The sequence below is a fragment of the Achroia grisella genome, unplaced genomic scaffold (genome assembly GCF_030625045.1).
Source record: "Achroia grisella isolate CSIRO2021 unplaced genomic scaffold, CSIRO_AGI_Agris_v1 utg642, whole genome shotgun sequence".
In the NCBI taxonomy this organism is placed as follows: domain Eukaryota; kingdom Metazoa; phylum Arthropoda; class Insecta; order Lepidoptera; family Pyralidae; genus Achroia; species Achroia grisella.
The window spans coordinates 816770-830615 of NW_026712979.1; the positions used below are offsets into that span (position 1 = coordinate 816770).

A 13846-nucleotide genomic window follows, 5' to 3' on the forward strand; every position below is an offset into this window, starting at 1 on the left:
GACATGGTGCATTGCTAGCAATGGGATCATTAGTCCACATCACTGAATACCACAGAAAAAGACCAGACCTCACAAAAAAAGGGCGAAGGGCGCCCTTTGTTTTGTGAGGTCTGCGGTACTCTTACCAAGTTCTGTCTGGTTGGCCGTAAGCTTCTTTACTATTCTAGAATTACATGAATAATATTCTTTTCCAGTTCCTATACAAAATGCGAACTCTTCCGTAAAAATGTTGATGAAAATGAAAAAGCTAAAATATACGTGTATATAAAAGTGTCGACTTAAATTAATTGGGAGATACCTGATGATGTAGAATGATGCAGACTTATGAACGGTTTGTGATCTGATGTGATCTCTCATTTAACACTATCATATACCTTTATCTTTGGTCACTATATTTGACTAAACTATACTAATTATTCATTTAATAAAATGCAAAAGGTATAGGTATGTTGCGTAAACGAATTCGTGTTACAATATGTACATGAAAAGCATTACCCTCTTATTTCAGTGTTGGATAAAGATAGATCTAAATTTACCTAAACGATTCTTATTATAGGTTCACGAGTTAAAAATATATATAATCCCTTATTTCACAGTTGAATAAACAGATACTTAAACGGATCTTATTTGTAAGAATAAAAATCACATAATATGTTTCAAGCGAGCAGCTTGTAAATTGGTTTATTTTCTCCATTATATTTATATTATGTCTTAATTAAATTCATTAAATATCTTAAGGATAATCATAAATAGTATTAGCACTTTTTACAGATACTTATTACAATATAATACACAAGCGTCCACGTACCTATCACAGTTTGTCACCTCTCCAACACAACACAAGTCCTACTGACCTAGTCTTCAAGGGGATATCACCAAATACCCCTCTAGAAGCCATGAAACTAAACGTTTCTATCAACTGTGCTTCACCAGATGAGAATCGGGGTCTGCGGTCGGAGGGCTCACCGACGGCGCGAGGCCTTGTATCCTTCTGTAGAGCTGGTGGTACGGACTAGGAGGCGGCGGTGGCAGCCTCAACAACGGACTGGGCAGCGCATACCTCCCGTACACTGACAGTAGAGGCGGGTATAAGCCCACTAAAGACGCGTATGGGTTCCCAAACATGGGATGCAGTATTGCACCGCGTTTGAACGCCGCCAGCCGAGACCTCGACGCCGCCGTGGACCGCCTCCTCAACTTCCCCGTCGTGCCACCAATGAACACGTCGTCCGACGATGGATCCAACATCCAGTAGTTCCCTTTCCCTGGATCGTCGTAATGCCTGGGTACTTTAACGAAACACTTGTTCAGACTCAGGTTGTGCCGTATCGAATTTTGCCAGCCCTGTTTATTTTCTTTGTAGTACGGGAAATTTTTCATGATGTACTCGTAAATGCCGTTTAAAGTCAGCCTCTTCTCGGGGCTGCTGCGTATCGCCATCATGATGAGGGCGTTGTAGCTGTACGCCGGCTTCTCGTTCTTTTTCTTCTCGTCGCTCGCTTGGTTGGAGGAGCCGGGCGGGGGAGTCTCCGTGCCGGTGACGTCGAGTTCCGTGTCGGACGGCGACGGGGACCTGGACGAAGCTTCTGGGAGCAGGTCTCGTATTGCAAAACTGTGCGGTGGACTCATAGTGGTGCGGCATGGCGCGCCGCCCGCTCACTACTGACCTGCCGTGTCGACACCCGACCGAGGCCCCGCCTTTGTGAAACGCCCAGACATCGAACCCCTCCTATTGTACGTGTGATGCGACAAAGTAAACTCTGCTGCCGTGTCCGCTATAATATCTACGACATAAAGACGATAATAGCTTGGTTGGTTACGAGAGTTGATGGACAGGTTATGTGGTGCTCGGAAGAATGTGTTCAGGGTTTTTGATAGGGTTGCACTATGATAAAAAGGTGAATTAAAACGACATGTCATGGAGCGTAAACATTATTTTTTTATGTAATATTTCACGCGTTGTTTGCGAGTTATTTAGTGTGGCTGATACGCTGTTTAATGTTTAATATTGGTGGGTCGCAGCTATAATTACTAGCAGTGTTTTTAAACACCGCCAGATGTTTGGTGCCATACAATAAATTGGCTGATGTTATACTTGACAAATTTGTTCTCGCGTCGTCGCTCGAATCATTACCGGAATGACGATTACTTTTTTATGATCTTTAACATTTTTTTTTATTCATATAATTCTAAATAAATCAAAATTTTTAAATAAAATTATTCATATAGGTCTATTACTTATGATATGTCAAATCTACCGTCAGTTCGGAATGATTTCGAGATGTGAAGAACTGACAAGAAACTCAGCTCGTATTCTTTTCTAATAAATGTTGTAAAGTTTACAATAATACAGATACATTTTTAAATTCAAATTTGGGAGAATAGAGAGACCACTAAGCACTGCAGTGCAAAAACAAAAGTGTTCGTAACCCGAATGTTTTAATATATAAAGTAACTTAGCTATATTCAATATAACTATTAATAGGTACCTATATCAGACTACTTATGACCACGACTGCTGTAGCCTGTAGCTATAACTTTTTTGCTTGTAAACCGATTGGAAATAAAACAAACATTAAATATTACAATTATTGTAATATTTGGCGACCTCGGTGGTCTAGCGATTTAGCACACCGCCTTACTTCCGATGGTCGCGGGTTCGATTCCTCGCACGGCACAAACATTTGTACTCATGAGTATGATTGTTTGTATCGGTCTGGGTGTTGTTTATGTATAACATGTAGCTATGTATTTACAAAAAAAACTATGTATCAGTTATCTAGTACCGATAATACTAGCTTTACTTGAGTCTAGATGGCGCTGTATGAATTGTCCTGAGATTATTGTTATATATATCTCTCGTAAGTTTCGTAATCCAATAGTTAATTTTCCAAACTTGTAACTATTTCTAATATTGTCAATATTAAAAAACTTTAGTTATCCATTTATACTTCTGATTGTTTCATTAGGCTAAGGTACAGCCTAAGGAAACAAACGTAACTTAATAAATAGCCGGTAATGGAAACACTGTTAACAAACCAAAACTAATTCTTAACTTTAGAACTAGCTTAGCATAGGTTTTGCTTTATATATGAATTTAATGTTCCGACACGTTAAATTCATGTATAAAGCAAAACCTATTACTCACTAAACGATTACTTGAATGACGAGCGTGTATGGCAATAGTTGTTCATGTACGGGAATTTCATTTAATGTTAGACATAGACACCTATATAAATATATATGTATGTATATAAACTAGTTTTTTTAAAAAAAAAGTAATTCAATTGAGTTGCCTGCCAGTTGTTCTCAATTGAATCTATATACTGAATTGGACGGTAGGAAAAAAATTATAATATAAAAATTTGACGTTCATAAGCGGCTAAAATGTCCTACATGAATAAATGATTTTTAAATTTGAATTTACAACATATCTACTACCCCATTATGAGATATAAGTCGTGAATATATAGATATATCGGGGTGTTCAGGGAGCACCGAAAGGACTTCGACCCCGCCTCTCAACCACGCCCCCGCCGGCCGTCCTGACATGCTCCCAGCTAAACACCTAGGTATCAACCAGTTCTGATATACTCCCAGCTATGTTTAACAAACTCAGTTCTATTCAAAAAATTCAAATTCTAAATATCTTTATTCCTGTAGGTCTATTACAGACTCCGTCAGTTCGGAATAGAATAAAATAGTGCTTAAATTAAGTTTATTTGAAAAATAAATTATTCAAATAAACTTAATTTAAGCACTTTTGAATAGTCATAACAATTTTTTTTATCTACCGCTCGTTCGGAAAGCTGTCTCATCACAAGAAGAACGTGCAAGAAACTTGTGTGTTGCTCTTTTAAATAATTCTTATAAGGTTACATTTACAAGTCGAAACGTGTGAATACAAACTACCAACCAGCACAATTTTTTTGTGTCAAATATAAATATACAATAAGATTAAATCAGTCGTAGTGATAAGAGCAGACCAGTCCCTACAAGCAGCACTCGTTGACGAGTATGACGGATGAACCAGCCATCACTGCGCTCGACCATATTTTAGGGAGCCCAATGACCCAGGAATGATTTCGAGATGACAAAAACTGACAAGAAATTCAGCTCGTATTCTTTTCAAATAAATGTTGTAAAGTTTACAATAATACAGATTCTATTAAAGTAGCCTAAGTTACTCCTTATTACATAAGCTACTTGCCAAAAAACGTCCGTCAAAATCGGTCCAGCCATTTCAGAGATTAGCCGGAACAAACAGACCGACAGACAAAAATAATTAATGTGGTGTATGTACCGTATTTATATTCATATGCATGTAGTAAAAAAAACGGTTACTTCAATATTACAAACAGACACTCTAATTTTATTTATATGTATATATGTGCACATACAGGCAGATAGTAATATCAGCACGACGTCGCTGCAGTGACCGCGGCGCGTGTTTACCGCACGATTGAGCCAATTGATGGATTCTGCGCTAGGGTGACCATATTTTATGTAACTACATCACAATTCTACACTTTGCACAAAGTGTTCTATCTAAATACCACTATTTCTGCTATATTTATTTCGTTTGTTAACATTAAGATTGTTGGGTGAATGTTTTATTTAAAAATTTATTTTATACGAAAATACGTAAATAAATTTTTCTCATCGAGTCATTCATTGTAGAGATAGAAATATATATATTTATATCTTGATTATTTTAATAATCAAATTTTTTGATTCTACCGCTCATTCGGAATGCAGACTCATTACAAGAAGAATGAGCAAGAAACTTGTATTGTTCATTAAATAACAATTTCGTATCGCTGTGGCACCTAAGATATTTTTCTTTATGTATTATTTTATGTATTCTTTTTGATACAGTTAAAGTGTATTGTGTTTTTTTTTCTTTCTTACGTATAACTACCTACCCACCCCAGCTTCACACGGGTGTACATGTATTTTATATATAAACCTTCCTATTGAATCACTCTATCTATTTAAAAAAATCGCTTCAAAATCCGTTGCGTAGTTTTAAAGATTTAAGCGACAGACAGACAGCGACAGCGACTTTGTTTTATACTATGTAATGATAATGGCGATGATGTATAAACAAAAAATCGTATTTTGGTATATCAATCGTCTAGTACCCATAACACAAACTCTGCTTATCATAGGACTAGATGGCGCTGTGTGAATTGTAAGGGTTATTTATTTATTTGGAGGTTTATACATGTCCCGCCAAAATTATAATTGGCATGCAAATGTTTTCATGAATTTTTTTCAGTATGGTAGAAAGTAGTAAGTATGGTATAGTAGAAACATGTACAACTGGCCTTCATAGATTCACCGGACGATACCGGGCGAGTGCAGATGGCACTCCAAACCAAAGGAAGGACTTATGGAGCGGCTGAAGGCCAACCCGCCTGACGGATAAGACTTTAGTCTGAGGGCACCGCTAGTGGTTCGAACCTCGGCTCAGGCCGTCGTAATTTCGATCCCCATTTGAATTGGACGGGGAATCGATCGGAGGGGGTTTACCTGTATTGTATTTTGTTGACTGACCAATGTAATTGTAGATCCATTTTTTTTTATTTTTGTTATTTATATTACTGTGCCTTGTGTGTGTGTGTATTTACCGTAAGTAAAAAATATATCTATCTATGTAATTTATGCTAAAAAATGCTCAGCATGTTGCTATAGCCGAAGCTACAGCGCTGATCATCAGCGGAGGTCTTAAAGTATATAATAACACATAAAATAAATAATACAAAAAATATTATACCTCAACTTATAATTATAAACTATTAACTATTTTTCAGTGAGAAAAAAAATTGTTAAGTGTTGCGGGTGAATGAAACGATGTTGTTGGTCGAGACGATGTATATTACAGATGGTAATAAACTGACAATATGTACATAGAACTAATGATCTTATATACTAAATAATAATAAGAAAATGTAAGGTGGGGTGACACAGTTCAATATTGTCTTACTAGACATTATTAAATACAATTATTATTTTGATGTATCTAGATAACTGTGTCCCATATTAAGCAAGTAGATTGTACCTCTTATACCTCACTATTTTCAGAGTGTTATATGTGTATTTTCCTTAATTATATGTCCGTAATTATATCATAACTTGTGGACATACTAGCCGGCTGGGCGCGGCGTCGCCTGCAGCAGCCCTGTTTAGTCCTGCCGGGCAAATATTTAACAACCGCCCGGCAGTCCGCACCTACAAAGATGGTGTTCCAGTTCCTTTACTTGCCTAATCTCTGCTTACAGTAACTTGCAGATGATCGTTAGCGATTTATTTCATAAATAATATATACATATATTTAATCTATACATATATACATATAAATAAAATAATGCAAATTTAATTTTAAAGACAACAATACTAAACTAATTATATCATTTACATAACTTAATTATACAACTACAACCTAAAATTAAAAAGCTTAAAAAATATAATACAATAACTAAAATATATTATTAAAAGGGGTCCCTTTAGGCAAAGTTCCGAAGATACTGGCAGCGTTCCCTCTTTGAATAGCTAGACTAATTCTTTGTCCGAGGTAGCTGCCAGCTCTTCGGTCTTCTGTGATGTCGACTAACCTTTTCGTTATTTCTTTGAAAAGTCTTTTTTATTTTTTATTTTATTCATAAATAAAATTGAAGTGTCTATTTGTAACATTGAAATAACCGTTTTTTACTACATTCATATGAATATATATACGGTACATATACCAAAATAATTTTTTTTATAATTTTTGTCTGTCTGTCTGTCGGTCTGGTTGTTCCGGCAAATCTCTGAAATGACTAGACCGATTTGACGGGACTTTTTTAGCAGGTAGCTAATGTAATAAGGAGTGACTTAGGCTACTTTTATTTTAGAAAAATAAAGTTAAATTCCACGCGGACGAAGTCGCGGGTACAGCTAGTTGAATATAAATGTTTTAGTTTCATATACATTACATTTATTTATATTGACTACTATATGAAAATATCAGCTATCAAAAAATATTAATTTATTTTATTTAATTATAATTACAGTCTACTGTTGAACATAGAGGTTCTTTTGGATTCAAGATAGGGGTCCGGGCTACCTATATCTTTGACTCCTAGTAGTAGGTCTGTGGTCTAAGTTTAAATTATGACTATAGAAGTTCGTTATAATATTTCAAAATTACGTATTACAGCATTATCAAATACTTAGTGAGAAATTTAAGAAGAAGGATAAAAATCGTATTTCTTTTTAATCTTTATAGAAAAAAAAAACAAATAAATTCCTTATATTATTCTTTTGTAAAACATAAATTTATGTATACCTATAACTACCTCGAACAAATGCAATTAAAATTAACAAGTCGACCGTTAAAAAGGAGAGCGGGAAAAAACTAACCGAAAAACGTCATCGCAACTTGTGCTCGCTCGTTACCTACCGTTACTGTTTCAGTAAATACTAGGTAAATAAATAAATACGAGCGCGGCGCGTGTTTTCAACCAGATTGGAGCAATTACCGCCCCATTCCGCACCAGAATGCTTACTACGTTACAGTGTTCGCGCGCCCGCCTACACTGTTGCGATTTGTTGGACTCGTTGTCAAAATTTCCCGCTCTTTTCAATAATGTTGCGATAGGTTATTTTGAAATAAGAACACAAATTCTATATAAAGAAAATTGTCACTAAAACCTAACTTGAAAATATTCAATAATTTGAAATTCGAACATCCACCAACAAGGTACGTTTTAGTGACTTTGATATATCTGCTGCCAGACACTTATTCTGTTTGCTGAATTCTTTGTCAAAATTTCTCGTTAAGTATTTGATAATGTGGTAATTCATAATTTCGAAACATTATAGCGAACTTCTTATTAATAGTCATAATTTAAAATTTGAGCATAGAGCTTTTACTAAGTAGGCCGTCTGTTTAGATTTTATGGAGTTGTTGTCAAAATTTTCCGCTCTTTTCAATAATGTTGCGATAGGTTATTTTGAAATAAGAATAAAAATTCTAAATAAAGAAAATTGTCACTAAAACGTACCTTGATGATATCCAATAATTTTAAATTCGAACATAGAGTTTTTGATATATCTCCTGCCAGACACTTATTCTATTTACTGAATATTTGTCAAAATTTCTCGCTAAGTATTTGATAATATTGTAATTCATAATTTTGAAATATTATAACTTCTATTAGTAGCCATAACTTAAAGTTTGAGCATAGAGATTTTACTAAGTAGGCCGTCTGTTTAGATTTTATTGAGTTGTCAAATTTTCCCGCCTTTTTTATTAATGATGCAATTTCTTATTTTAAAATAAGAATACAAAGACGTCACTTATCGTTTTAACGACATCGACGACTTGTATCTATAAACGATTTTCACTTTGATTTATAAACAGATCATACAGATAAGGTTGACGTAACAGCAACTGTAATTATACTTCACGGGTCCGCCAGCGTACCTATAAGCAATTAGATTAAAAATCATTTAGAACATGTCTAAAAAAATAAAAGTACGAGTATCTATTTGTCATAAAATTATTGTGATTGTTCTTTAGACATGTATCTAAGCAGAACAAATTGAATTAGAGCATGTGTAAGTAGCACATGACCTCTTAGAAAATGCCTAGACATTCCACAGATGCAAAGACCACTGAGCAAATAATCACTACGTTTAAAAGATAACACTACCGTTATAAGAAAGAAAACTAAAATTACTCTGTGAATAGTTTCCCTTAACTCATTTTCAAAAATGGAATGACTACACATTTTTCTTGGAAAATATCAGAGGCCTGGCAGACACAAATGAATAATGTAATTTAATACATTCTCCATAAATAAACATGTTTATATCACTATAAGCCTGGAAACACACTTCTGTTATTACTAGTTTGAGTATTGTGAACCCATATAGCGGAGCATCAACACGCTCGATGTGATCAGTGAAGCCGTGGGAGTACCAATCACAAACATCGCTACGGGTTCCGCAAATAAACAAAGCACCCTTAAACATAACAATTAAGTTGTCTCTGAATAAACTCCGTGTGACCGTTAAATTATAATGGCCTCCACACAACAGACTATTCTGCGGTGACATCGCAGCGACAAATATTTTTCTAATTATTCTATATATCATAGATTAGAATGTCACGATTGTCACAATAAATACCTCTCTCTCTGTCTCTCTTATCAGAAATATAAGAGAGAGAGATGTAATATATATATAATATATAAAATAAGTCTGACATTTGCCTCCAAAAGAAATTAAATATTAAACAATATCTTACTTTGAAAAATATTATTTTTATAACTTCTTCTTTCGTTTCAATGGCAACTAAATACATATATTTAGATATATTTTGCCCAGAATGTTGCGATGACTTTTGCCTATTCTGTCGCATTTTTTAGGTCTGTGTACAGGATATTACATAACTACCAAGACACAAGACTGCGCGTTCACCGCTAAGAAAACCTCTTTTGCTGTGGCTCCGCAATTCCAGAACACGTCCATTACCATCTCTAAGAGCATAGACATTCTCGGTATCAACATCTCTAGCACAGTTGAGTTCCGTAGTCACCTCGAAGAAAAGGTTAAGCTGGCGTCCAAGAAACTCGGTCTGCTCAATAGAGCGAAGCGGTACTTCACTGCGGACCAGAGACCCCTCTTATATAAGTCTCAAGTTCGGCCGCACATGGAGTACTGCTCTCATATTTGGGCAGGATCACCTGGATACCAGCTCGGTCCTTTTTTCTCGGTTCAGAGACGTGCTATGAGAATTGTCGATGATCCCAATCTCTCTGACGGTATAGACGCCACTTAGTTTGAGGCGAGACTTCGCTTCGCTTTGTGTGTTTTACCGATTTTACAACGGACTGTGTTCTGAGGAATTATTCGACATGATGCCTACGGCCACTTTTCACCATCGCACCGCTCGCCATCGTCAGGGAATTCATTCCCACACGCTGCCACCTAAGTGGTCTCGGACAGTGTGGTTTCAGAGGAGCTTCCTCCCGCGTACACTTAGATTGTGGAATGAACTTCCTGCCGAGGTTTTCTCACGAGACTACAGCATGGGGTTTTTCAAGAAGGGTATATTAAGGTTTCTTAAGGGTCGGCAACGCGCACGTAACACCCCTGGTGTTTCACGCGTCATACGCTACGGTAACCATTTACCATCAGATGGGCCGTATGCTTATTTGCCACCATAGTCGTATAAAAAAATGAGGTTCGTTAATGTTCGAGTGCAGATTATAAACACATCGCCTACTGCGCCACTGGACTGGTGTACTAAACACGTTCACAAATAAATTGTGATGTGCAAACGCCTGAGTAACGTCTAAAGCGCGTGTGGACCCTGCCAGCATCCCTTCCCATACTTGAGGTGCATTGTTTTTGTGCGTGCGCGCACAGTGGGACTCGAATTCAGACTGTGTTTGTATTATTTGGAGTTATTCACGATTTAACTTCAAAACTTATCTAATTCTTAGTGATAAATTTTGAATGATTATAACAGAAGCTGTTATTATTATTATTATTATTATACACTTAATTTTAAGCACTTTATATAACGAAATTTTTTTATATGGTAACAATGTTTCCTGAATGAAAACCGTTTCTTAAAACTTATGTTCATTTACACTATTTTATAACTATTAATAGGGAAATTTAAATGAATGTGTCATATGATATAATATATATATTTTTCTTTTGTAATCCAAACCAATAAATTTATACCGCAATTTTTGAAACCCGTCGTATCTTGTCAAAGCGAATCTATAAATAGAAGCCGTGAACAAAGCAACTAAGCTCAAAGACAAGTGCCTGTATCATCTTGAGCGGCAGCGCTCTCTAAAACCAGTGTAATGTTGTTGAAATATTGATTAATATTGTCGCCATATTGGATTGGCACTCGACGCCGCGGAAGCAATGAGTGCGGAAGACGCCCGCGCCGCGCCCCCCGGCTACGTTCCGGTTTATGTATTTTTCGCGCCATTGTTTCGAGTGCACTCGGAAAATGTTTTTAACATCGACGCAGTTCTTTATTCAAATTATAAGTACCATGAACAATTCCAATTGTTTTTCATAGAGTATGAAATACTATTTTGTTTTTTAATAGACATTTTACATACGCCCAATTGAACATCGAACTAGAAATTAATAAAAACAATACAAGCACTTTATTGACGGCCTTTTATTACCAGCAACCAATCCTATATTTTTTTAAAGTTGTACCTACAACAAGTAAGAGCAACGTTACTTTGTTATAAGCATTATTCATCAACTAGAGGACTCACATCGATGGTTTAAAATTTAAGAACGAAATCTTTCATTTTACTAACCTATAATATTATAACTGATAACTAAACTATTGGGTAGTTTAGTAATCGGTTTTGTTAATTTAACAACCTTATCATCTTACACTAATGTATAGAAATATTAAAGACATTAAATAAACTTTTGGTATTTTATACATAGGGCAATTATCACTACGTTTTAGAAGTAACAGATGATAAGAAAAAATCTAAATACCTATAATATTTCTAAAAAAGAATAGTTTATTATTTCCTACGTGCATTATTTTAAACTCATGCTTGTTAAGTAAGTTAGGTGTTGTTATATAATTTGTTCAATTAATTATCAAAGAGCATAACCCATACTGCCTAATGATGTAGATTGTAGTTTTATAAATTAATCATAGCAAAGAACATAACTTATGCTGCCTAATCATAAATTTTATATATATATTAATCAATTTATTTTATTACTTCCATACCCGTGATTCTTGAAAGACTATTCAATGCGAAATTATTCTAAACAAACGATTGGTTATTTTAAAATATGAACACAAGTGGTTCTAACCAAAGAGGTTGTTTGTTGTAAACGCACCTGGATGGTCATAATTTAAAATTCGAATATAGAACTCTTGATGCCCACTGTGTTAAGGGCAGAGCACATAGGCACAATGTAATGGAATTTTACAATAGTTTTTACTGTACCGGTCGTCAGGTGTGGAAAGTAAGTACGTGCCGACGTTTATAAAGCGAAGCCATTGGAAAACTATTAGCGGTCTATTGTTAATTTAAAAACTTTTGCCCTTTGTCGTTAGAGCAGTAGCAGCTGATTTTGTTGTAATTGTGTTTCATGTTCATAGAATATTGTGTACTCACGCCCTATATTTTATCCTTAGTCACTAAAATTCCAATTTCAAAATAGTCCGAAAATCAACCATAGGACCTAGTCTAGTTGACTATAATATAAACTTTTTCTTATTTAATACGTTTTACGGCTCTAGATACAATTCCTTTTGAACTCAACCTTAACAAATGCAAGTGGCGACCATTGCCACAATAAAAAATAAATCGGCGAGAAAAATACGTTCCCAATATGTAAAAAATGGATTTTACATATTGGCTAACATTAAAAACTATATTTCGTTGAACAACATACACGTACAAATATGAACTTCAACATGAACTTGTAAATTCTGAAACTGAATCTGAAAATTTTAGTATTTTGTACAAAACATAGAATCTATATTTTTTATTATTATTTTTATTACTACGATGGTAGCAAACAAACATAAAATAACCACCATTTTATAATAGACACTTATATTTAATCTTACAAGTCAATTGTCATACGCCACCCCTTCACCGCTCGATTTCTCCCAATTGACAACACAATTTAACCCCCGCAAATAGGCATAATGACAATGAATTCTTTACCAGCATCTGTCGCGGCCTCGTGTCCGATTTGCGACTTTTTGCCGCGTTTTTTCCCATCCAGTCGATCCGATTTGTCGCCGGGGGGTCGAGTTCTTGCCGCTAACGATTGCTTTATCGTTTTTCATGTTCGTTTGTTCGCCTTTGATTGTTCAAATGTGACGGATTTTGGGTTTGCGGAGAGCCATTTGGGCGCCGTAAGAGGATTAGAGAAAGTCTGCGCAGTCAACGGTATAATTTATAAACTTTTTTTTTAATAATTGAAATGGCAAAGCAAAGTACCTAAACTTTTTATGCTTTTTATGACGTCTCTGGGTTCTAGCATTTTATTACACCGCTTTACTTCCAACGGTTACTGGATTGATTCCTAGCTACCAAGCAGTTTGCTTAAAATTTAAAAATCATTTATTCATGTAGGATATTTTAGCCGCTTATGAACGACATTGTTTTTATATTATAATTTTTTCCCTACCGTCCAGTTCAGTATATAGATCCAATGGAGAACAACTGGCAAGAAACACAATTGAATTACTTTTTTTTTTTTTAATACCAGTTTATTAATAATGTATATCTATATAGGTGTCTATATCTAACATTAAATGAAAATCCCGTGTATGAACAACTATTGCCATGCACGCTCGTCATTCAAGTAATCGTTTAGTAAGTACTATAATAGGCTTTGCTAAGTATGATTTGCTTTGTAAGATGTTCGGTTAAAAGGTCACCTTTCAACCGAACATCTTACAAAGCGAAACGTATTGAAATTAAAGTAAAAGAGGCATGGCAGGTACCTTCCTGATCATCTGGATGAATGGCGGTCCTCCACAGTGCGGTTTTCTAGAAACTTTTTGCCACGCACAACCACATTGTGGAATCACCTTCCAGCAATGGTATTTCCGAACTAATACGATATTGAAACCTTCAAGAAAAGAGCTTATTCCTTTTTAAAAGGCCAACAACATACTTGCAAACCCCTGGTATTGCGGGTCCTCATAGGCAGCGGTAATCACTTACCATCAGGTGAGCCGCATGCTCATTTGTGTTATAAAAAAGGTGGCCAATCAGCTTGTTTCCCATTCCAATTACATTAAAAAAATCCTACCATGAACAATCGC

At 35.5% G+C, this 13846-nt stretch overlaps 1 protein-coding gene across 1 annotated transcript; it reads right to left on the bottom strand.

The window, feature by feature from the left end:
• Positions 1 to 650: 650 nt before the first annotated feature.
• LOC131849465 (fork head domain transcription factor slp2-like) lies at positions 651 to 1650 on the bottom strand. Its single transcript, XM_059199543.1, has one exon. It carries the CDS (start codon positions 1627 to 1629, stop codon positions 916 to 918), a length of 714 nt encoding a protein of 237 aa, XP_059055526.1. The 5' UTR covers positions 1630 to 1650; the 3' UTR covers positions 651 to 915.
• Positions 1651 to 13846: the final 12196 nt, after the last annotated feature.

What these genes read in the sequence shown, in the direction of transcription:
- LOC131849465 (XM_059199543.1), bottom strand. Translation starts at nt 1,629, where the DNA reads ATGAGTCCACCGCACAGTTTTGCAATACGAGACCTGCTCCCAGAAGCT.